At 37.8% G+C, this 24876-nt stretch overlaps 2 protein-coding genes across 3 annotated transcripts in view; one reads left to right on the top strand and one right to left on the bottom strand.

The window, feature by feature from the left end:
* LOC108629210 (uncharacterized) overlaps positions 1-24876 on the top strand; it is a 124623-nt gene that overhangs the window by 62755 nt on the left and 36992 nt on the right. The window lies entirely within an intron of this gene.
* LOC113464850 (uncharacterized) lies at positions 1716-3505 on the bottom strand. 2 transcript variants are annotated; one of them, XM_026817226.1, is made up of 2 exons: positions 3292-3502; positions 1716-2462 (listed from the first exon to the last, which is right to left on the bottom strand). In XM_026817226.1, exon 2 carries the CDS (start codon positions 2444-2446, stop codon positions 1742-1744), a length of 705 nt encoding a protein of 234 aa, XP_026673027.1. In that variant the 5' UTR covers positions 2447-2462; positions 3292-3502; the 3' UTR covers positions 1716-1741. The 2 variants fall into 2 exon arrangements, with proteins under 2 accessions (XP_026673027.1, XP_026673030.1); XM_026817229.1 differs by having other exon boundaries at positions 2353-2462; positions 3292-3505.

Here is a 24876-nt window from a genome sequence, read left to right as displayed (position 1 = left end):
ACGATTGTGTATTCCAATCGTGTACGACCATAATGGCCGTAGCTTTATACTCACGAATTTTCTTTAATACTTTCAAAATTAAAGAAAATGGTAGAAAAGCGTATCAAAAATAACGTGATCAGTCGAAAGTAAACGCGTTTATTACCAATGCATCTGGCTCTCTTTGCCAGGAACAAAAAATGTTGCATTTCTTGTTTACTCTAGATGGGAATAAGTCAACTTCGGGATTGTCATATTTCTTTATAATTCTATTAAAGGCATAATCTGCTAACTGCCACTCGGTGTCAATATTGGAAATTCTAGAACCCTCATCTGCCGGATTTTTTTCGAAGCTACATATTTTGCGAATATCCATATATTCCTTTTTATACACCATTCCCATATAAATCTCGTGATGTTATTTAAATATGTATATTTTATTCCTTCCATCTTGTTTATATACGAAATGGCTACCGTAATCCTTAAGAGAATTTGGCAATCTCGATCGTCTTTAGCGAGGGCTTTTAATGCCAAAAAGGCTGCTTATAACTTCAGATAATTTATGTTGCTTAATTTTTCCTCTGTCTTCCATAACCCATGAAAGGTTCGAATGTTATTACGTGCTGTTAAGATTTGTTGGTCCCACTAAAGGTCTTTCAACGCTAACTCGCTTAATTTTACTTTCTTTTCTCAATTTCACGATTTCGGGTCGCCTTCCAATCATTTTACTCTCTCTAACTCTTTGTAATAAACCCATCCTGACTTGAGTGCCGGACAAGCTGCTACTAAGACTCATCAACTCACCATACTCAATGAAACCCTACTTCAAAATTTTATTAACAATTTTTTTTGTATGTTCTCTTTTTTCTTACTGGTGAGTTCAATCATTATTTCTTTTGCGTTTAACGCAAATCCTAAATGTTTACGAATCTGATTCGGTTTTAGTTCTGATTTTTCAAAATTTATTAGAAACCCTAAACTAATTAAAGTTTCTTTTACGAATGTAGTATTTCTTTTATAACACATTGTTCTCTGGATTTACCAAAAATTAAGAAGTCGTCTAGGTAATTGGTTATTCGGATGCCTTTTGATCTAAAAACTGACAACACCGGCTTCATAACTTTGCTATAGACATATGGGCAAGTACTCAACTCAAATGGTAATGCCGTAAACTGAAGAACAGTGTCTTTATAAACAAATTTGATATTTTCTATAATCATATTTTACTGGTATCATAAAATACGCATGCTGAACATGAAGTCCCCTTCTTGGAGAATATTGATTGCCGATCGAATATCTTCCATTTTGAAATGTTGCGAAAGTACAAAGCTATTAAGTCTTTTTAAATGTAAAATGAATCTATAACTACCATCTGGCTTGGGCACCAGAAAGTACGGTGAAATAAATTGGTCTACGGAGTATCCTGTTTCTTCAATTAATCCCATATTTTTCATTTTTATGATACATTTTTCTAAATGAATTTTTTCCACATCCGAAAACACGTTTAACTTTGGCCTCTCTGTTTGTTTAACGTGTTTTACTAATGGTATTTCGTACCCTTGTATTGTTCTTAATATAACCTCATCATGGGTTTCTCGTGCCATTTCTTTGAAAATAATTGCAGCCTGCCTGCTGTATTTACCTCAGTTATTTCTGCTTCTGAGTCTGTATTGGCTACAGTCGTGGGTATTCCCGTCGAGATGTCGACGGTCTTTGGATATTCCTGTGTTCGGGGTTTCTGGTTTGGTAATTTAGTAGTGGTTCATCGGATCCCCTCTCTTTTCCCCGATGAACCTCTCCAGTTTACCGAATTATTTGGTCTGAAAGTTCTCTTGTTTGTTGTTGCTTTTAGGTCCTTGCCTATTCTTTCGATTACTTTCACGTTTTTGATTAGTTCTTTTACATTATCGCCAAATAGGAATTCAGTGGGCTCAGCTTTATCTAGAACCGATTTAATCTTCTTATCAAAAGAAGGTGTTATATAAGCCTTCCTTACAATTATCCATGAATGAAATAAGTCCGCATTCATTTTTACGGCGTCAGATAAAAGTTGGAGCATTACATCTCTATCCACTGGCTCTTTCTTATCATTGAGTAACATGCTCAATGCTGCACCCGTTAACGACAAACCTGATCCAATTAAGTTTTGATAACTATAGAAATATTTGTCTCTCTTAACAGCCTCTTCTTTCAAATTGCATTTTATTTCATCGTTCCACTTTGATGCATTGATATCAATATTTTTGTATTTTGTAGGTACTAATTTGACTATTTCCATACGTTCCGTTTTCGGTATTCCTTCTTTTAGCCAACAGTTTACTCGATCAGCAATGTCCTGAATCCAGGCGGCTTCCTTGATCACCCATAAACGCAGTAGATTCATCCATATCCGACGACTCGTCGCTATCAACATTAGCCGATTTATTTTCCTTATTGCACGTGTTCTCTTCGGCATCTTGGGGATCATCACTCATTAGACGAGTCTGTTTATGCGACAAACAAAAATATTTCCATTCATTATTTGTTTTTCTTTCCCCCTCTTTTTTTTGTACTCAGCGCATGTCTTCGCTTAAATGAGCTCGACTGGATATATGACCTTATTTTACTAATATATTATATTATACAAAGTTAATTTGTTTGTCTATGGATCTCATGTTAATTGTTATGAAGGAATGTACACAATGGTATCTCCTAGCTCGGTACGTGTCTCAGCTTAGACATGAGCTCGACCGGCTTAACGATTCTGGGGACAATGCAACTGCTTTTATTCTTTTTGCAGTATACTCAACGCATGTCTTCGCTTAAATAAAGCTCGGTTGGATATACAACCTTATTTTATTAATAGGTGTTCACGTGTTTATCTATAGGTTAATCATTGTAACGGAATATACACAGTGGTATTTCCTAGCTTGGTACGTGTCTCAGCTTAGACATGAGCTCGACCGCATAATGATTTCGAGATCAATGCGCGCTCCATATTTACGAAATTCTATTTCTCGGCGCACGTCTTCGCTTAACCCCTTGCACTATTTTGACGAGTCTGACTCGTGATGAAAATTTTAGGCCAAACATGGATGTCACGAGTCGGGCTCGTTGTTCAGTTCCAGACCAAACATGAATATCACGAGCCTGACTCGTACTCGACATTTCAGGCCGAACATGAATATCACGAGTCTGACTCGTGGTCTTAGTTTTGGACCAAGTATGAACATCTCGAATGGGATTGTTTTCATCTTATGTAATAATTAAACNGTTAAACGAAGCTCGGCCGATTAATCTACTGTGATGGCAACGCTCTTTTCATAACCTTACCTGAAGCATCGGCATCCGTTGCTTTCTGCCGCTCCTCTTGTAATTTCCTTATTTTTTTGTTTAATTGACTTATTTCTTCCTGAAGTTTCTCCATCTCACCTTGCGATTTTGCTCGTTTCCGTGAAATCTGTCTATCGGACTCAGCCATTATTGCTACTTCTTCGAGCAATGTGTCGTCCGCGCCAAAAGACGTACTGACATGAGAGCACGCATGGCAGAGGCTATAGAGGTTTCTTTTTCAAATACTCTAAAGACGGCGTTGTCGGGAGAGCAAAGGATGGTACTACAATAGTTAATCTCTGAAGAACAAGGAACGATGGATAATCAATGTGATTACTAATGACTCTTACAATTAGAGTTGATACTAAAGAATATTTCCTTTGAATACAAATACCAGGAGCATTTATAATGGTGTTCAGGGTGTCTCAAACGAAGTAAATTGTAAACTTGTAAATATTGCTTCGCATCCGGCGTTCGTCTCATTTCTTAATTCTCTCTTACTGAATGCCCTTGAACTAGAATCATTGTATGGATCGCGTAAAGAAAGAAAAAATGTATTGGTCACAAACCTCGACTTAAATAGAAGTAGCGTGGTATACATAATATAAGATATACATAACTACCGAAGGAGAATAAAAGCAGCGCGCGCAACGTTCGCTGGCTAGCTCGTTCGCGGAATAAAGCGGCGCGCGAACAATGCGTGTGGCGGTCGGCCAGAGGAAGCCGCTGTTACAACGGACGTCGAGCCGATCCGCTCGCGTGTGCCACGCGATGACGGTGACGGGAACAATGACTGCCGCGATGACGACGCTTTTTCAATTAAGGCCGTGCTCGCGCGAGAATAACGCCCGTCACGGACGTCCACACGCGCGTAACGTCGTGATTCTTTTTGCCACTTCTCTATTTTTTTTTATAGAAATAAGCTTTAATTCTCAGTGAATACGCTTATCATCCTGCACTAAATTTTAGAATAAACTATGCTAGAAAAATAAACTATTTCATGGAAGCTAACGAACGGATTGGTCTAAGTATAATTGAAGTTTAGAGCTACTTGGGTTCACAAAAGTTTTATATAAAAATCCGCGACCTATTTCAAGCTCGAGAAATAAAGCGATGTTTCACATGCCATAATTTATAATTAGGAATTAATCAACTGTCATTTAATCTTTTAAAAAATCCTTGCCAAAAGCACAAAAATGCAAGAACTTTCGTATCAAAATATCTTGTATGCATAATGAATTTCATTAAAAGTATTTTTCCGGTGGGAATGGACTTGGAACACTTCCATGTTCCAATTACAGTGTTTCTCGAATGAAATTCGCCCGGTGAAAAATTAAAGCTGAAACTTTCCTGCCGGTGGACTAATTCTTTTGCAAGGACTGCACAAAGTCTCCGTACAATTACTTAAAATGTTGATGAATACTACTTGTTAAGAAGTACCTCTTGATATTAACTTATAAAGGATAACGATCTTTCTCATTTACCGTTGATAAATTGAACTTAATTTGAACCTAACGTAAAATGGAATTCTTGGATAAATGCTCGGGCAATTATCTTGTCTCCGCACTTACAAAACTATGCGAGAAGCCAAAGCGCGTTAATCTGAGACAACTCGCGAGAAAAGCGTAATCGTCTTTCATGAGGACTAAGTCTTTTGCAAGAAGTACACGAAGTTCTCTTATACAATAACCAGGATTCCCTATCGTAGCCTCGCCCACAATACTTTTGTTTTAGGGAAGAATGATAGGATTCATTGTTTATTGAAGCGCCTCTTTATAAACAACATTTGTAGGCTTGCAGGTGCTAAGATGTTAAGCTGCTTGCTGAATTCACTCTGACGCGAGATAAGAAACATAAGAAATTTCATGCTTAAGGATAGAATTTCGAAAACTCCAGAAATTGATTTTTAAGCATTTGTATAAGAAACCTTAAGAAGCAAAAACCAAGTCGATATGTCATATTGTTTAAGAAAAACAGGTATTCTTAAAAACACATTTTACTCCTTTCCACCACCTTAAGGGTCGAATTTCTAGAAATCTTGAAATTAAATTTTATTATTCTTTTAGAGTGACATTTTGGCACCAAAACCAGTTTGATGTCTCATCGAGTTAAAGAGATATCGCAAATCATAGAAAATCATATTTTACTCCATTTCCACCACGGAGTTTCGAAAAATCCTCCCTCAATGAGCACCTACAACATGGTGGGAAACTACCCTGAGAATTTCATGTAGATCCGTACGATAGTTTTTGCTAGCGTTGATGAGAGAGTCCGTTAGAAAGCTCTTTGATATGCACATACAGATTACTTAAAACGTTAATCAATACTACTTGTTAAAAGTGGTTCTTGTTATTAGTTTATACGGGATAGCGATTCTCCTCATTTATACTGAGAAATTGAACATAACTGGTATCCACGTACCCTGAAATATCATTTGTGGTTAACGACTTGGACAATTATCGTGTCTCTTACAAAACTATGCGAAAAGCCGAAGCGTGTTAATCTGAAGCAACTCGCGGGTGCAGCATATTTGTGCATGTATTTGTCCTTTCCATGAATGGTGGGACCCGTTCGTCCGGTTCCGGCATCTACGATTCCGCAACGGGTTACGGTTGGCCGTAGATACGTGCTGCGTACGTGCTCCTGTTCACCGCGCATATTTCCATTCCCTAGCGCGCGTGCACACATCGCTTGGATTATCTCTATTTATCGTACGTGCAATCCGGAACGGTGCTTCAGGAAATACCGAAAGAGGATTACCAGTCACACAGTCGAATGCATTCGTGGCTTCATTAATTCAGGGAGTGCTACTTTCTTCGGGTGATGTAGCCACTATACCTGCTTGGGTTTCCCTGTTCATGCGCAACTGCATAAATTAGATGCTTGTGAAAGAATAAGATTCCGAAACTTGGAACATCGAAGTATCTTGCTGAGTTAATGATCATACATAAATAAATATTATTAAATTAACATTCATTGGTCACTATCATTGTTTAATAATTAGCATCTTAGGCACAACGCGCCACTATATGTATGTACATGTAGTGGCTTTCGCGGATATCATCTTTCAGAACGATATGCTATGGCTCACTCGCTTTGAGTCACACCGTTTTAATTAAATAATCGTCTTCATATGCATTGTATCGCACTTCTTTTGTCTTCACATCGATTTACAACCGTTTTTAGACTGACCGTCTAGACCTAGACTAAAATATATCATACCCAATTGTATTATTAATTATTAAAGTGGATTGTTAAAGTTAAAGTATATGTAATATGTATAGCCTCGCGTATAATTCAGCCGTGCCTAAAAAGTTAATAATACTAATTTTCATACTTATGATTACATTAAGAATTCATTGTATTGGATATTTTAGCAAACCTAGATTAACTACGTATTTAGTGATGCCACTAAATGTAGTAACGTACATCCTTAACTGTTTGGTATCCATTATTAACAACCTAAATAAACAACTCCGCAAAGCTAAGTGAGAGAAAATATTTTTTTAATATCGAGATATCATTAAATGAAGGAAACAATTTAAAATTTTTAATCTTTCAAGCGATTCTAATTAAGTCCTTAAAACTTCTGAAGGAAAAGGTTAATTGTTTCTATAATTAATATCCAGACATATACTCCTTAAGATACGGATTCCCTTCATTTCATCCTCTTTAATTTATCCGAGAATTCTTTCCGCTTAACTTCAACCAACTTCTTCCTTCTTCTTATCCATTTTAGTTTCTGTTTTTTCCGCGGAAAGATTGTTCAATGTACTATAATCAGAAGGAGCCAACTTCGGAATCCAATTTCTACTTGCTCCACTACGGGCAACTTTCATCATTTTTTGTTTTCAAACGCTTTCCTACGATTAATAGGTTTTACTCTCCCCTTTGCTGATGGTACTCATTTTTCTTGAACAGAAGGATCGAAAATTCCTTGTATAAACTATTGAAAAACTGTAATAACCTGACCTTCACCCGTAATTCAATTTCCTTACAACAATCTGATTTTGATAATTTATATGAATCAAACGTTACATGTGTTTATGTTTTATTTGACAATTGACACTTAACGCAGCCAAACAAAAGGTCTTGCAATTATGTATCAAATTCCTTAGGATAAAATAAATCACATACCGTCTGAGCTAAAAATTTTTACATGCGGCAATTTAGAGCTGCGTCTACACGTCTACACTATGTAACAAAACATGTTATATGTAAACAAGTTACATGACTTGTTGGATATGCAAACAAAATGTTATACAACATAATGTGATATAACGTTTTTTCTGTTATATGTTACTGTAACAACTTCATAAAATATTATGCATATCCAGGACGTAATACTAGCAATAGCTACTTCTGTAATTTTACTGGACAAGCAAAATAAATCAAAGTGGAAATTCTACGGTCATAATCATTAACGCGAAAATACAGTGACAGTGATTTTCTAATGAAAGTTTAAAACTGTGTACGTATCAAAAGGTCCGATTTTTAATATTTAATAAATAAAATTAGACATTGTAGAGAAGTACGGAGTCAGGGGAACAAAGGTTCTGGGAAAACACAAATATTAATTTATTCATTATTGACATTTTTACGGCACATGGGAATGCATATAAAATCACGCTTTCGGATTTGAACTAATATATTTAGAGACGTCCGGAGGGTTCCTGTACTCTATTCTCGAGGCGACCGGCGGATACCTTTCTTTCCTATGTAGAATGATCCAGGTTGAACCTCCGTACTCTTCTCTAACGCAAATTACACCTGGAGGGCAACCGGTGGTTATTCCAACCATTTTCTCCTCTCCAAGGGAGATTTATATATCTACTGGACGACCGGTGGCTAGTCAGACCGTTCTCTCCCAAACTCGTTCCCTGTACTCTATTCGTGGAGGGCGACTGGTGGTGATTCCAACCGTTCTCTCCTCTCCATGAGGTATTTCTACTTCTACATCTACAGGGCGACCGGTGGATAGTCCGACCGTTCTCTCTCAAACGTTTAACCTATGCATTCTCAGGCGTCCGGGTGACGTCCCCTGTACTCTATTCCTGGTTTGGCGTCCGGCGGAATTTCCAGCCGTACTCTCCTCCAAGGAACGACCCAGGTTAGTCCCCGTACTTTCTACTTTCCTGGCTGTAGCGGGCGTCCGAGAGCTAGCTAGGCTTCGTACTCTCCCTCTCAGTTCGGCGACCGATGGCTTACCTCGTTCTTTGACTGTACTATATACATGGACTGCTAGTAGCATAGGCAATGCTAACGTGCCGTCGCCAACATCAGGTAGCCAAGCTCCGCCTTCGGGACCATCACGTGACCAAACAGCGGCAATTCCAAAACACTAAATTGAAATGGTGTACAGTATACATGCCCTTAAAAATCTCAAATCGTATTATTTTTCAAACCGTGGGTCTACTACATTTGTAAATTAAGTCTTGTTTTATGTTTTCAAAACGAAAGGTATTTGAGAATGTAAAATAATGAAATAGGATTTTACCAAGAAATGTGAAATATCATGTATTAATTAGTGTAATAATAAATTTTATTGTCCTCTAAAAAGTACAGTTTTTGTTAAGGATTTCCTAATAAATGTTTTGTGATTATTTAATGTTTGACTAGTACCTTCGTACCGTAACTTAACATCTAAATAATAGGATATAATTAATTTAATTATTTCATATTTATGGTTGTCTAGTATATCTTGTTCCAATGAATGCGCGTCAAAATTTTTAAATAGCGTGCACATATTTAAATTCTTTATGGTTGCTACAATCATTTTATGTTTAAAATTGGTAATTCTTAGCTTGTTTTCTACTTTAAATATATTAAATATTTTTTCCGTAGTAGTGCACGTTGTGAGCGTATCTTCTCGTAGATACTTTAATGATCCACAAGATTTATATGCAATAAAATTTGAATATGCAGCCATACATCCATCTATTAATGTTATGCACGTTAAACATTTTAATTGTTTCAATAATTTACGTTCTACAAACCCTGCCGTGTACATCACACCTTCGTATATACTATGTAATGGTAGAGACTCTTCAATATTTGTCTTCGTCGGACTCTTCAACGAGATTTGCTCTACCATACGTGTGAACCGTGATTTCAAATTGCCGCTGTTTGGTCACGTGATGGTCCCGAAGGCGAAGCTTGGCTACCTGATGTTGGCGACGATTCTTCCAGCGGATTAGCAGTCCATGTATATACAGGGTGTTCCGTAAAGGGTGTAAGAGCCGAAAATGACAGATAGGGAGGGTCTTCCTGAACAACAATTTCCTTTGGCAAAATACGAAATGGGGCTTAGTTACCGAGTTATTAACAAAAAACGCGGACCAATCAGAGCGCTCGGTTGACGCGGGCTCCGACTCGGGAGCGTTGGCTCGGATCCGGCCGCCCGGCCTTTCACGCGTTTGAACAAGCGCTCCGCTCAGTACGAAGTGTTTTACAAACTACATGAATAACAATGCAAGGAAATTGTCGTTCGTGCGTTATTATGAATAACAATTAATACACTTAATCGTTATTCACGTGGAATGGATGGTGAAATGATAGATTGTTGATAATTAATGGATGATGATAGGATAAATGAGGAATTAACAAGTCGCAAGGAATATTGAATTAAAAAGAAAATGTAAAAACTGTAGAGATTTAGACTTACCCATTCATTGGCAAGTGCACCTGCTCACGATGGGAAACGGTCAATGGGTCAGCGTCTTTGCCGCTCGCAGGTAGGCCACAGCTGATCTTCTGTCCAGAGAAGGAACCCCGCAATCCACCGCACGATCATTGTCACTCTTAAAAATTTTAACACACTAAGATTGTTGCTCCTACGTTCTATCATTACACGTCCTTGAAAGCAGCCGATTGATTTTTATACACAAACTCAACTTAATAAAACCACTGTCACTTTCACTTTTCAAAATTTTCAAGCACTTACACTGTCATTTTTGCACTCAAACATTAAACGTCTCCGAAAGGAGCCGATTGTTTTCCATTCACAAAATAAACTTCACTATCCGTGAACTACACGATGCGCGAAGGGCGCGGCTCGATCGGGATGATGACGCTCTTTGTATCAGAATCGGCGGATATCCATCTTTGCGTTAGGCGAGTACTCGGATCATTTCGTAATACTCTGTTGGATTGTTCGGGATGCGTCATTGAATTGAGGTGCACGTCTCGATATCTACTGAACCGTCTCTCACAACTTTCCTTCGGGAGACTTTTCCCCACTCGATGGCCAAATTCGTTAGTGAAAATGTTTTTATAGTATAGTTTTAGATGTATAGTCAAAGACCTCGTTCTCTTCCAACCGAGCATAGCAAAGAATGCGAGAATTCGCCGGTCCGACCGCTCCTTATATAATTACGCGTTGCTAACGACGCTGTTAATAAATAATCCGTGTTGTTAGGCCGGCGGTCTCCGCGGTTTTCGACAGATCTTTATTAACGGGTGTCCATTAATTTTCGTGGTCGTTACAACATAGAATAAACAGGAAATGTTTCTTCCTATCTCAAAAAGATGTAGAAGATATTCAGGTGGCTTGCCTTAGACGACTCACCCTATATTTTCTTAACGGATATTGTTTTATAAGTATTACTTGAACGATTTCCATATTAAAATTGGCCCAAATAAAAGTGGAACGAATTTTGCCCCCAAGACAAATAGTTATATACTAACCCAATCTATATAAACTAGCACGGTTAACCGTTAACATAAGTACAAATATGTGTACGGTGTGTAGTGTTTACACCGACGCGCAAACGTTTGCATGTGTATATGTTCGTCAGTGGTCAGAGGCCCGCAGAAACCGTGCAGGTGTACGCGCGCGAGCGAGCAAGTTGCAAAGCACAGCTCAAGCTTTCCCGATAATCTTGTTTATTTTCCGGCATGCGCTGGCCAGTCAGCGCCAGTAGCGACTCCGACCAGAACATAGGCACCGCGGGAACTTCGGAAGTTCGGTTGGCCGAAAAGGCTTCGAAACTATGCGACGCGACGTCGCGCTTCGGACACGTCCAATTCATCTGGTCCCGTTAATTTCCTCCATGCAGACCTTCATTCAATAATCCCCGAACCGGAATTTATGTTTGCCCATGATTTACCAGGGCCATGGCTCATTTAGAACTTTCTAGTAGCCACCGCTTCATCGAAACGAATGTCTTCCAAGGGATAATGATGATTTATCGTCCTTGGGACGAACAGAACTGGAGATGAATATTCATTACAGCTTTTTGGAAATTCATGTTTTCTTCTAGGAAATAGTATTATTCACAAATATATTTATCCATTGTCGTTTATAATTATTTTATGAATACTTTTATCTGATATTAGTTACGTAATCAATAAGTTATTATTAGAACATAAAGGACGTTCTGAACACAAAAGTAGACTCCAATAGTGGTACAGTTGAGTCTAAGTTTTTATTTTTCAAAGAATTAAGAGAAAATTCGTTTTAATGTTTAGTTCGAAATACATCTTACTATGTATTTACTATGTATATCTTACTATGTATTACTTTTGTATGTTATTTTGAATAAAATGAGAGCGCCCTGGAATGTTACTTTAAACTAAATATTGAAACTAATTGTGTCTTGATTCTTTATGGAATAAAGATGTAGAATTAAATGGCGAAAACTTATACTTTGCACTATTTTTACCTAGTTATTAGTAAAACAGAGGAAAAACCGTTAAAAATATACCGATAAGCATTAAAAATATCACGTGACTGCCCTAGCCTCTTTATGATTTTTCTGTACGATTTTTTTTATACGTGTCTGGTTTCTTAGATCATCACAAACTTTTTAATTTGTTATATGAATTATTATACGATTATTGAAAAATGCTCGTAATCAATATTTCTTATATCCCTGTTGGTAATAAATATAAATTAAGCGGAACTCTTGCCGTTTTGTCTCCGTTAGAAAGGAACGTCGGAACGCGATTTCGCGGAAAGTTTGATCGACGATACGTCAGCGACGTTGTCACGAATAAGTTGATTTATAAGCATTCGTCTAGGAAAATCGAATGGCTGCCAGCGAACACACTTTTCGTTTTAACGGCGCAAGCAGCGATAACGAAGATACATAAATTTCTGGGTACTGTTTCTGAAGAGAATATCAATTCCAGGCAGACCCTAGATTCGCGGGCTTAAATATTATCCATTCTTATCTCAACTGTTTTTCTACGGATTGATGGATTCGTTTTTAAACTCGTAGACTCGTTACTTTCGTAAAAAAATAAATTGGATTCAAGTATGTATTTTACTTTTAATATACAAAAATAGTTTCAGATAGAGTATCAAGATTGTGGAACAAATTGCTAAGTTATGGTTCGAAAGGCAGAAACAATAATTGCTGAATCTAATATTCTAGCATGCTATTGTATCTATACGTTCCTAAAAGATCGTAATCGTCGCATATAAAAATAGTTTAAAAGATTAATTGTATTACTTGTATAACAGATACAGCTTTAATAAACCTCATTGATGTTTGACAAGTTTAAATAAAAGACAAAATAATTTAAATCGTAGTAATGTTATTAATGAACCGCTTAATCCTGGCAAAAGGACTTTAGCAACAATTCATGAAGACATGAAATTTTATAACTTATTTTAAAACGCTATACATATAGTGAAATAAGACAATAGAATTTGTTCCTCACATTTTATTCTTTAACTGTTCGTATCCAATTTGTATTGTATTGATTGACAACTTTCTTCCACAGGTAGTACTGATAATTTTATTATTTTTATTGAAAAATGTCAAAATGTCAACGGACTAATGAAAATGTTAAAAGTATTTAAACTGCAATTTTTGCTAAACGAATTCGCAACCGTCTATCGAACTCCATTACCGAGGCATCAATAACGACTGCCATCACGATTCTCATACCTGGGGCGACGGTCCAATTCATCTTTCCCATTCAATCATCCAAACAATTTCAAAAACACGTTCTTCCATCCCCGTCGCATAGCTGTGCGTAGCTTCTGCGTGATATCGGTGAAGAATTTTAATGACTTCCCCATAAATCCGCGACGCTGGGGCTTGGGTGTCAGGGGACCGTCGCGTCGCGTTGTTTTTTGCGGCTGAGCATTCCACGAGCACTCTCGCCACCCGGAATGGCGGTCGTATCTTCGCATCGATACCCGAACTCCCGTCGCGTCTCTCATAAAAAAGATGAGAGGGAAAAAACGCTGGGACGGGAAGACGTATAATTGTCGGGAGATTGAAAATTCTCTTCCTCCGGCTGTACCGACGAGTTCGAGTCCGTCTGCGATAACGTCACGATACGTCGAAAGAACACGAACGATCGTCGACGATAGTCTCTCTACGATACATACTTTGGCGCGAACCTTTCGGGACTAACGAGGCAAATTTTCCATCTACCCAAGCTCTATTTCCCTTTCTCCCATGATTGCACGAGGCTCGCTCTCTTTTTCACCCCTCACCCACGGCTGCGCTCAGTCACGAACCGAACTTTCTCTCTGTTCAAGAGCGTTTACCATCGATTGCATAAAATAGAAGATGCTGCCGATTTATCGTCCGGGATATTTCTAATCTGAGATTTGGCAAACTTGTCTGTGGTAACACCAGAATGGATTTCTAATAATTTTTTGGAATAGGATTTCTAGGATATGATATTAAAGGATGTTCGTGATTTTATAATAACAATTTATTTACTAAATAGTATATAACAAAATTATATAAGATAAGAAGAACGGAACTAAGTATATCTTTTAAGATGGTCGGACACAAAATGTCATCGTTAACGAATGTTTGACATCACCCCTTAAAAAACTAGTAAGTAGGGACGCTAACAATCACAGTATCGTAAACGAAAAGAAAGTCTCCTGCAAAACAGATGTTTTATTGCATGAACCCTTTGACTCTTCGCTTCGAGGACTGCATAAAGACTACACCTGAGGACGCACGGAAAAAATCCCTAATCAAAGCTATCTAAACTAAGGCTATCCCCATAATTTCATCTAAAACAACTGTGACTGGACTAATAATTTCATTTAAAAGAAATGTGACTGGACAATACTATTGGATAAATTCATATCTATATAAATTTATGGTTCGATTAGAAAAGCTATACAACTATATCATCCAATATCAATAAATGAATTAAATATGAGATTCTGAAGATGACAGTCGTCATAACTCATAAAAACGAATTGCGTACTTGCAAAATAAACAGCTTCTTGAACTTCAATCTCTCAAGCCATTGGATTTCCCTAATCGCAAACAAAATTCCCGTCCCATCCGAAGCGAGGAATATTCTGGAATCGACTCGGTTCTCATTACGCTTTGATCCCATTCGGAACGTCTCCCAGCATTCGTGACGTTCAAACGAGATTTCGATATCTAACGTTTAAGGGTGTCAGGGGGTCTAACGAAATTCGCCGGATTCCGATCGTGCAGCTCTGCGCCGCGTCGTGGAACGCGGGGGAATGCTTTCATCCGTCGATCTGCTTCGTTCGAACGCCTTTATTTTTCTCCGCCACGGTTAGGCGCTACCCTCGCCTTTTCTGAGCATCGTGTTCCTCTCTCTTTCTATCGTTAAATCCTTACTTTATTCGTCCCGTAGTTCTCCTTCCCGCGCGCTCGGTATTAGCCGAGGCCGATTTTCTTCACGGCTGCGCCCGCAGAGACATCCTGTCTCACCAATTTCCTCGATAAAACCCGATGAATTTTCAAACACCTCGATATTGCCCTCGGTCCTGTGATCCTCAGCTTTTGAGTTGATTCTTCCATCATACATCCGATGATACAACCGGGAACAATTCTACAAATTCCCATTTTTAATCCAAAGAAGCATATTTGCGATTTTTATGCATTATCTGTTATCTCTTATTCAATAGTTCACGAAAGTAACAAGAATTAATCAAAATTATGCCAGCATTGAAGAGTTTGATTGTATTAGGAACATAACTACAACTATAAAACTCTCGATTAAAATTGGACAAGGTATTCCGAAGCTACTCATTGCTTAATATCATCGTTTTCTGTTAATCGCATCCAATCGATACAAGCAATGAACGACACAAAGAGAATACAAGACAGAGGGGAGGACGATAGAAGACGAGATAAAGCGGCAGTAACCAAACTCCAACGCAGTCTTGTGTTCGACGCAGCAAAGGATTCCGCGGGCGTTTCCGGTTCGTCAAAGTGAAGTGGCTGCCGTGCCGCCATACTTAGCTAGGTACATTGCACACTTTGCTGGAAATTGGATCTTACTAGTGACGTCTAACCAAGAAGGATTCGTGGGGTAATCTTCCTAGCTGGCTTCCGGCCGCTTTTGGAATCAGGTTCTTCGGCCTCGGATCGCTTCTCGTTCACAGATTTCGCGTAAGGAAAAGATGAAGACGCGACGGTGAATGAGACGACGGGGAGTGAATGGGACAGACAAAGGCGGAAAAGGCGTTCCGGAAGACGGCGGATCGAACAGAGTGAAAAGGATCCGGAACGAACGATGATGAAACGAGCTAGGGAATAGAGTAAGCTGCTTTTGCGGGTTTTGTGGCCAGCAATTAGCTAGCTGTTAATCTCGCGCCCTTTGGGTCGGTCCTCGTCTCTGTCCCTTTTCTCACTGAAAGGCCGCACAGTGAATGGGTACAGAGAGTACATCGACGATCGCGATTGTTAAGTTACGTAAGGAAGATCGATGACCTGATGAATGCAATGGAAATTCAATGTGGTTTGTTTCATCAGTATAATATATTATGGATCAACATGAAATGTTATTAGTGTTGTAGATTGGGTAGAGAGTAAGTTACAAGGTCAATCTTACTTTTCGATATTAAATATATATTCAAAAACAGTTGTTTTGTCTCGAACTAACTTCGTGCGTCGTTCGTCCGAGTTCGTGCGTAATGTTAAAAATTAATGTAAACTTTACTTATTCAAAGTGCCCGATACGATTGGCAAAATACGGAAGATAATTGTCTTAGGATCTCGATCGGTGCCCGAAACGGTTGGCACCTTGATGATGGTAATCCTTGTTCGAAACGTTTAGCAAGGATAATCGCCTTATGATCTCGATCAGTACCCGACACGGTTGGCACGTTTATGATCTCGATCTTTGCCCAAAACGTTTGGCAAAAGGCTCTCGTCTATGGCAGTTTTCAATCTCGATCAATGTCCGAAACGATGACACAGTCGATCTCGATCACTAGCCCAAACGAAACTGAACAGATTAGCCGAAACGATGCTAATACTGCCCGGCGACAAACGCGTCGGAGTCAGGAAACATGTTGATTGGTTTCCCTTATGAGTTCTTTTTCCAGTCGGCGTGTTCTCCCTTAAGACCAAGTCAAGGCCCCACCCATCTCAAACATGATTTAGGCCCGAGAGGGTGGGACTAGGTGAGTGTAAACGAGAGCATCTCGAACGTTCGGTGATGTCAAGATTTCTCGTCTCGTCTTACCCTTATCGGTCGGTGTCCCACTGCGATACCGGATGTGTACACCATAAAATATAGCCTGGCATGCCCAAGTGGGAGAATGCGGAGTGATGAGTCCTAGAACTCAGGCGCCCGAAACTAAACGCCTTTGTTAAGACTCAACGATGTGGAGCACGACTTTTCTGGGAAAGCCACTTGAAAGTGTAAAATATTCAGGCTCTCTCCCTCGAGCTCAAGGTTCCTTCGCGTCGTCGGAACAACAGTTACATCTAATTTATCTTATTTATAGATGATTGATATTACACTAGTAATTTGTAAATTTAAATTAAATACTTGTAAATTTAGATCTTACGCACTCGCTTCCGCGAATAACCTTCTCTCTATAGTTTCGGAATTAAGACTTGTTCATAATGGAAGTCACTTTCACCAACAATTAGAGATTCAGTGCACTGGTTTTAATATAAAATCTCAAAGAATCAGGGAAGAATTCATGAATTTTATTTCACAGGTTTCATGAAATGAAATATTCACATAAGACCTTTTTTTCATGAAATCATCAACTATTTCATTATTTCAAAGACTAAAAATTCTGTCTCAAGAAATAGGTTAAAGAACAAAAATAAATTGAGTTCACAAGTTCCATAAAATTAAAATTTCATACACGACATCGTTTAATAAAATGATTAAATAATTCATTATTTCAAATGGCTGACCCTGTTTGAAAACATAATTTTCAAATGAAATTGATACATCATAACATTTAGACTGATATTGGCTAAGTATAAAAGTCATAATCAATTATATGGTAAAACAATAATGTTTTTATTTTATTATTAACGACAGTTAATAGATAGGAAAGTATTCACTGACGTTAATAATTTTGACACAAAGGAGCTATGTAATGTTGAAAATAACGGCTTCGAATACGGATACAACGTGAGTAGCTGCTCATAAAAGTGGAGTAAGAGCGCGTCTAGCCAGACGAGTAAACGAGATCGCGCTTACTCGGACAAGTAGAATACGTCGATGCTTGAGCAGACAAGTAGACCGGTGCTCGTTCGAGCAACGTATTTACATTCTACTGGTACAGCATGCAATAATAGGAACATTCTTAACAATTCAGCAATAACACACTAAGTAATCCGAATGCTGGAACATTTAATGATTATGACGTCTTCAATTCCATAAGTATTACATTTGTTTTAAGTAGCCGGAAAAATAATAATTGAAAACACTGTATTATGATGAAATTTGATTTGAACACTGGATATTTATTTATCTGAATTTCTTGAACAAAACTGGATGTAGAAATATTGATGAAATCTGAAATTAATTATATAAAAATTCAAAATGAAAACTTCATAACTAGAGGTGTATCTTTAAAAGAAAGGAGTTTTTATGACTGGTTTACTTTTCAGAAAATGAATATTTGATCTTAATTTGTTTTAACTGGATGATTCCTCGGACTAGCGGGTTTTCTAAGAGTCCGACTTGCGGGTTGTCTATCTTTCTCGGACTAACGGGTTCTCTAAGAGTCCGGCTTGCTGGTTGTCTATCTTTCTCGGACTAACGGGTTTTTTAAGAGTCCGGATTGTCTATCTTTCTCGGACTAGCTGGTTTTCTAAGAGTCCGGATTACAGGTTGCCTATCTTTCAGAATTGCGGGTTTACTGTAGTCTGAAAGATTTCACTGAATTATCAGAAGTTGCAACAGAAAGAATCAGAAAGTTGTGCTTGTTGATTAGCGGGTTCTCTAAGAGAAAATCAACAAGCGAGAGATTTGCTTATAACTTTGTGAAAACTAATTGCGGAGAGCACTTACGTATGGACACACAGTGTCACGTAAAACACTTTTCACTTTTTTGGTATCCCTTTGTTGTTCTTAAACAAAGAGAAGGGAATTACATTCTATTCGGTTTTAACGTTCTGCTTGTTCGACTAGCGACAGCGGACTGACTCTGCTCTGCTTTTTCCCGAGTAGAAAAATTTTCGTAGAAAACCATTTTTTGGCCAGTGAGGGACCAATAATTTCTAGTCACACTTTTATAGCCAGTAAATGGCTAATAACTGGACACAAAATACTGGCCAGCATTTTCTAGCCAGTTACTTGTCGGTATATGGTCATAAATATTTGGTTAACAGATGGCGTTGCAGTAGATATTTGACCGTAATTTTTTAACCAGTAAATGGCTAGTAACTGGACATGAAATACTAGCCAGAAAAATCTGGCCAAATACTGGTCGCTGTATGGTCACATATTTTTGTTCAGTAGATGACGTTGCAGTACATATGTGGCCATTATTTTTTAGCCACTAAATGGCCGGTCACTGAACACGAGATACTGGCCAGAAAGTTCTGGCCACGTACTGGTCGAAAACTGTGCGCAAAAATTGTTAGTTGCTGTCCAATGAAATTTGAGCAGTTACTGGTCAGCATATGATCATATATTTTACGTGCATAGATTACGTGTTCATTTAATCATCATAGTTATCCGTGAACGTTTACGTTTAACTTTTTATTCGATTAAACAATCTCTTACAATCACAAAATTTATTATACATTGTTGATCTGATGGCGAATCGAATTTTCTATTACCATTTGTCTAAAATTTTCTATTACCACTGTCTAAAAAATGAAAAAGAGATGTGTATTACATCGCGATCTATGCACAAAAAATATATGTTCATATGCTGACCAGTAACTGCTCAAATTTCATTGGACAGCAACTAACAATTTTTGCGCACAGTTTTCGACCAGTACGTGGCCAGAGTTTTCTGGCCAGTATTTCGTATCCAGTTACTAGCCATTTTCTAGTTAAAAAATAATGGTCACATATGTACTCCAACGTCATCTACTGACCAAAAATATGTGACCATACATCGACCAGTACTCGGCCAAAAATTTCTAGCTAGTATTTCATGTCCAGTTACTAGCCATTTACTGGTTAAAAAATTGCGGTCAAATAACTACTGCAGCGCCATCTGTTAACCAAACATTTATGACCATATACCGACCAGTAACTGGCCAGAAAATGCTAGCCAGCATTTTGTGTCCAGTTATTAGCCATTTACTGGCTATAAAAGTGTGACTAGAAATTATTGGTCGCATACTGACCAAAAAATGGTTTTCTGCGAAAATTTTTTTACTCGGGAATACAGACGATTGGCAATAAGCTTTGTAGATTTAGTAGATTTTGGGGCAGTTAAGATACTCTCAGAATCTATGTACATAATAAATTTTTTGGAATCATTCTTTGTTCTTTCGATAAGTTTTAAACCCTCTAATACTGCGTAAGCTTCGCAAACAGGGATAGAGTAGTATGAAGGTAGTTTGGTGCTTATAAGGATGCAGATATTTGTTTTCTCTTCTAAATATTACTAATTATATTTTACTGTAGATACTTTATATTTCTTTACATATTACTGCGTACTATGTCTCTTTAAATTATTTTGAATTCCCAGAAATACATAAACATCATCAGTCTATTGATAAGTATTGAATTAAAGTTTTACGTTGGAGAAATTTAAATGCTTGCAGATTTACATAGAAGACTGAAAGCATGGAAATTATAAGTCTGTCTCTATGCGAGAAAACGTCAATGCTCGTTGCAATGATCAATTATACAGTCGGAAGCGGAAGTAGTAAGCGCGTAAGCTCAGCCACAGGCATGCGTCGAGGCAATGTTGCTTGCCACTAAATAGCAAAAATAAGGAAGCGGACGGGGCACTACTTTTTATGAGGGCCTCGTTAAAAGCTCAGGAAATGCACTGAAGCGCGGCACGATCGCGGCGCACGCTTGAAGGTGGCGTTTTAAAGAGCTTTGGAAAAGACCGGAAAAAGCGAGCGGCGCGAACGTGACCGTGTACGCTTCTTAATGGTTGCGTCGAAGGATCGGCGCATTGAGCACAGAGGAAAAGCGAGAAAACGTTGCCAGAGGAAAACAATTACCGAATTACATCGAAGCAGAAAGCGAATACAACGTACTGTAGAATGCAAGTACGTAAGTAAATACCATGAAATAAATGATTTATATTAGATCTCTTTTAGTAAAATAATGAATTTCTATAGTGTATAAAAATATACTAAAGAGTTGTAACCATTTATGCTGCACCAGAACTAATATAATTATAATAAAAAGCAGAATGTAAATTACAATATTTAAAGAAAATAGAAAAAGATAAAAGACATTTCTATTTAAAATACACTTCTTTAAACTACTAATACGTATGTATTATTTTGCACTTTTATGATCTACTGATTTGATACTGGTTTTCACTGTATCAGCTAGCTGATCAAGCACCTTTTCATAGCATCAAGTAGCAAGGGAACATAATTTCAGCTTCGCGAAATTTTCCAGGAAATTTTGCTATTTCCATCAAACAAGTAAAGCTGATTTCATTAACTGCCCAGAGAAATTCTCTCTTCAAAGTTCATTCACAGGATATTCGCATCTACAGTGATCCAGCGCGCTCTATTTATCAAATTCCTCTTTTAAAACATTTCCTCTTTCCGTTCTCCTCGCGCTCGAACAGATCCGCATTAGGGAGAATCTTTGAAGAACTGGACTCGGGTTCTAAACGAGCGGTTCCGATTCGCGATTATTTTAAATTAACTTTATCGGCGAGGGAGGGGCAGGAATGGAAGCGATTATCGGTGAACGGAGGGTGATGCTAAACCCCTTTCGCCTCGCAAATGACTAAGGTTAGGGAAGCGGAGTGAAAAGTAATCAGCTTTTCCAGATCAGTAGCGGAGTCACCAGCACCGAATCGCCAGAATTACTCACTCTGACCGAAATGGAGCGTGCTGAGGGCAGGAATTCCGCCTTATTCTTCTTCGTCCTTCCTATTTCTTTTTACTTCCACCAAGATGAATTTCGGAATACTTAACCGTTGAAGGTTTCATCGTCTCCTATTTTGAGGTTGAGGCTGGGGTAATCACATGACTTTTCTAACATTTATATTTCTATAATTACACAATGTTGACGTTTGTTGCTCTGTTTTATCGATAACCAAGCAAGAATAGTGCAAAATATGGGTTTACAGGACTACACTTATCGACCTAATATAAGATTTTTGGGTCGTCAGGTATCTCTTCGAAAAGATAAATCTGGCGTGCTTCATTTCAAGTGGCTTAGCTATAATAGGAACCCCTATTGTCTTTTCCAACCCATTCCGCAAAATAAGTGACCTTTGGACTTCAGTGTCTCAAAGCCCAATTAAAATCGATGTTATTGATGAAGGGTAAACGAGATTGTCTTAAATAACTATCAAATGACGCAAAAAATATAACCCCCCTTAAAAATAAGCGCCCTTGAACTGTGCAAGTTCCACATAAAAACTTTCGTGTTTATTCCATAACTTAGGAACTAAAGAACTATTCAGTGCTTCTGGGAACTGTACATTATTTAATTCTATAATTATCAAAACACTGTTTAATTTTCGAAATACAAGTTACAATGAACCATTAAATTATCTCTTTATTCTGTATATCAGCTATCCAAAACCGCGCTGAGTCAATGAGGACAATCGTCACGCATGAATGAATTTGCACGCTTGGCACGTCCCTTGAAAACGGCTGCCGACACTCTACAATTTGCTTTACCTCCAAACGTTTTGTTTATCGAATCGTATATATTCTCACCGAGTACACAATACATATTATTGATTCGTTCCACTGGAGAGTGTAACGTCCGAGGCGCATGTGCCGCGGCACTTGGAACTTATGATAAAACGTCTATGTTTATGTATGCCCGATTCGAGTTAGGTTCCGTGAAAAATCATCTTATCGAAGAGATTTGCTCTCGAGGCTTTTCCTAACCTATCCAAACTCACATGAGAGCGAGAGCAAATACGGAGAGCCGAGAGTGTAGCGAGGACAATATCTAATTTAATTTATTCAAATGAATGGATACTTAAGAACGTAGTATACAATGTTTAAAGGATAAAAGGAATTCCTGTCTGAAACGTCTGCTGTAATTCACATATAAAAATGTATAAAGTACAAAATTAAAAAGCAATGGAAACAGAAACATTGTCGTATCAGTATAGATAAGTCAAGCTTTGATTTGTTGATTGTCCTATCGCGAGAATTATCTCCCTCGTCAGTTGTTACGTCATCAGTTGATCGTTTAGGCACTCATGCAAGCACTCCATGAGCCTTCCTAGAATTTCCCATCGATGAGGCGCTCGTTTCAGATGCGAACACTAAGATAAAAGTTTACGACGAACTAATAAACTTTACGAGGCTCGACAGTGAAGATATCTCGACTCATTTTGCTTTGTAGCGCGATTCCCGTGACGTCGATCGCTGGAGAACGCTTAAAAAAGTTTTTTTTACCGTATATCCGTAGTTTTCGCTGGGGACTGGCTCGGTTTATAATTGCTTTCGTCGTACGAAACTTTTCTTCACGGCTGCTCGTTAAATCAGTTTATATTGGGCCGAAACGAGATAATACGCTTGACTGAGTACAGTTTCAACGAGGATTCTTGTCTCTTTTTTATCATGCCTTTGTATTTCGACTGCATTTTATTGTACATACACACATGAACTTGTGTCAAACGGAAAAATATTCGAATTGTATAAATTGAATTGAATAAAAAATGTTTATAACGGTTTTCATTACTTTAATATTTAATACCAATTATATTATGTTACAGAATGACATTACATTACGTCAGAGTTCAGGAGAGGAAAAATACATTAATTAAATTCCAGTGTACTTGTTGTTAACGAGAAAAATTGCGTTATTCTGGATAAATGACGAACAACGGCACTGCGCGAGTAAACTGAAGCAAAGGGCATGCAATTTAATGAACAAATCAATTACGGGCTGGCACGGTAGCGTATGAACACCGTGACTCGAATGTAGGTCCGACTCTGTCTGTCTGTATTCCGTTGGGAGGAACTCGGCGTGTTTGCCACGCCGCCGCCGCCACCGTTGCACCGCGCAGCGCCGCGGTGCTCCCAGCAACGCACAGATGCTGCAATTCAGGAAAACGTCCCTAGTAAATTACCAAGCACACGGTTTTCGTCGATAAATCACGAGACCTCGCACCGATTCCCGACTTAACGAATAATTTACGGTGGCTTGGCTTCGGTTGAGATCGGAATCTAACTTGAAATTTGCTGACAACAATGTTTCGGTCACCAAGATCTCGCTGGATGAACCCCCAACTTTCCAATGAAGTCCGTTTCACAGCTTGCGATTCACGAAAATGTGTAATCGAGTCAAACGTTTGCAGAGCTCAGTAAACAAGATGCAATTCCGGGTATTTTAATCAACAAATATGTCAGACAGTTTTATCAATGAATTGCTTATAAGATATTTTAGTGAATTGATGTATCAGATATTTTTGTCAATCTATGATTATTGTAAGAATATATTAAAGTAAATTGTATGGTAGATGTTTTGCACAATAAATGTGTTAAACAATATCTTATATCTAATTTCGTATTTTGGTATATTGGTCGTTATTAATATTCAGATACATTTCAAAACGCAATAACTCTTTGAATATTTGACTTAATTTTTGTTTTATATGTTTGAAGACTGAATTTCCTAAATAATGTATAGAAAAAATATTAACCAGAGTTGCTAATACCCAGAATCACAAAGAAAAGAATAAGGGACACGATTCTTAAGTTCTTTATTTTGGTCACTAAGGAAAATTTAAAAATGATTCTTGTAGATCCAATTAAGTTATATGCACGTACGAAGTTTCAACTAAATCGGCTAACGTTACTATGAACTACAAGTGATTGAAAATTGAAAGTCAAAAAGGAAAGTCACTGGAGTGAATCAAAAGATTCTCATATGTATCAATACTTCAAACTATTTTATGCTTCAGCCGATATTAATGAAACTTTGTACATACTTAGCACTATACTACATATAACATAATTAGCACTATAAAATGTATGTTTTATATCTTCATTAGTGGCCCAAATAAAGAACATTTACAACAATTTACATTTTTCTTCGTGATTCTGACCAATAGCAATTACTTAAAATTTATTTTACATATTACCTAAAAAACTAAGTCCTCGAACATTTAAAAGAAAATTATCTTAATTGATCTAATATTAAAAAAGTTTTACCTCTATGAAGTGTGTCCGAATTATAATGAGAGTCACTTTATTTCCTATAATAGATGAGGATTATAATTCACATTATATT

Source organism: Ceratina calcarata, unplaced genomic scaffold (assembly GCF_001652005.2).
Source record: "Ceratina calcarata isolate Rehan_Ccalc_2016 unplaced genomic scaffold, ASM165200v1 scaffold131.2, whole genome shotgun sequence".
NCBI lineage: Eukaryota > Metazoa > Arthropoda > Insecta > Hymenoptera > Apidae > Ceratina > Ceratina calcarata.
Note: the sequence above shows the minus strand (reverse complement) of the source record. Positions and strands in the feature narration are given on the sequence as shown.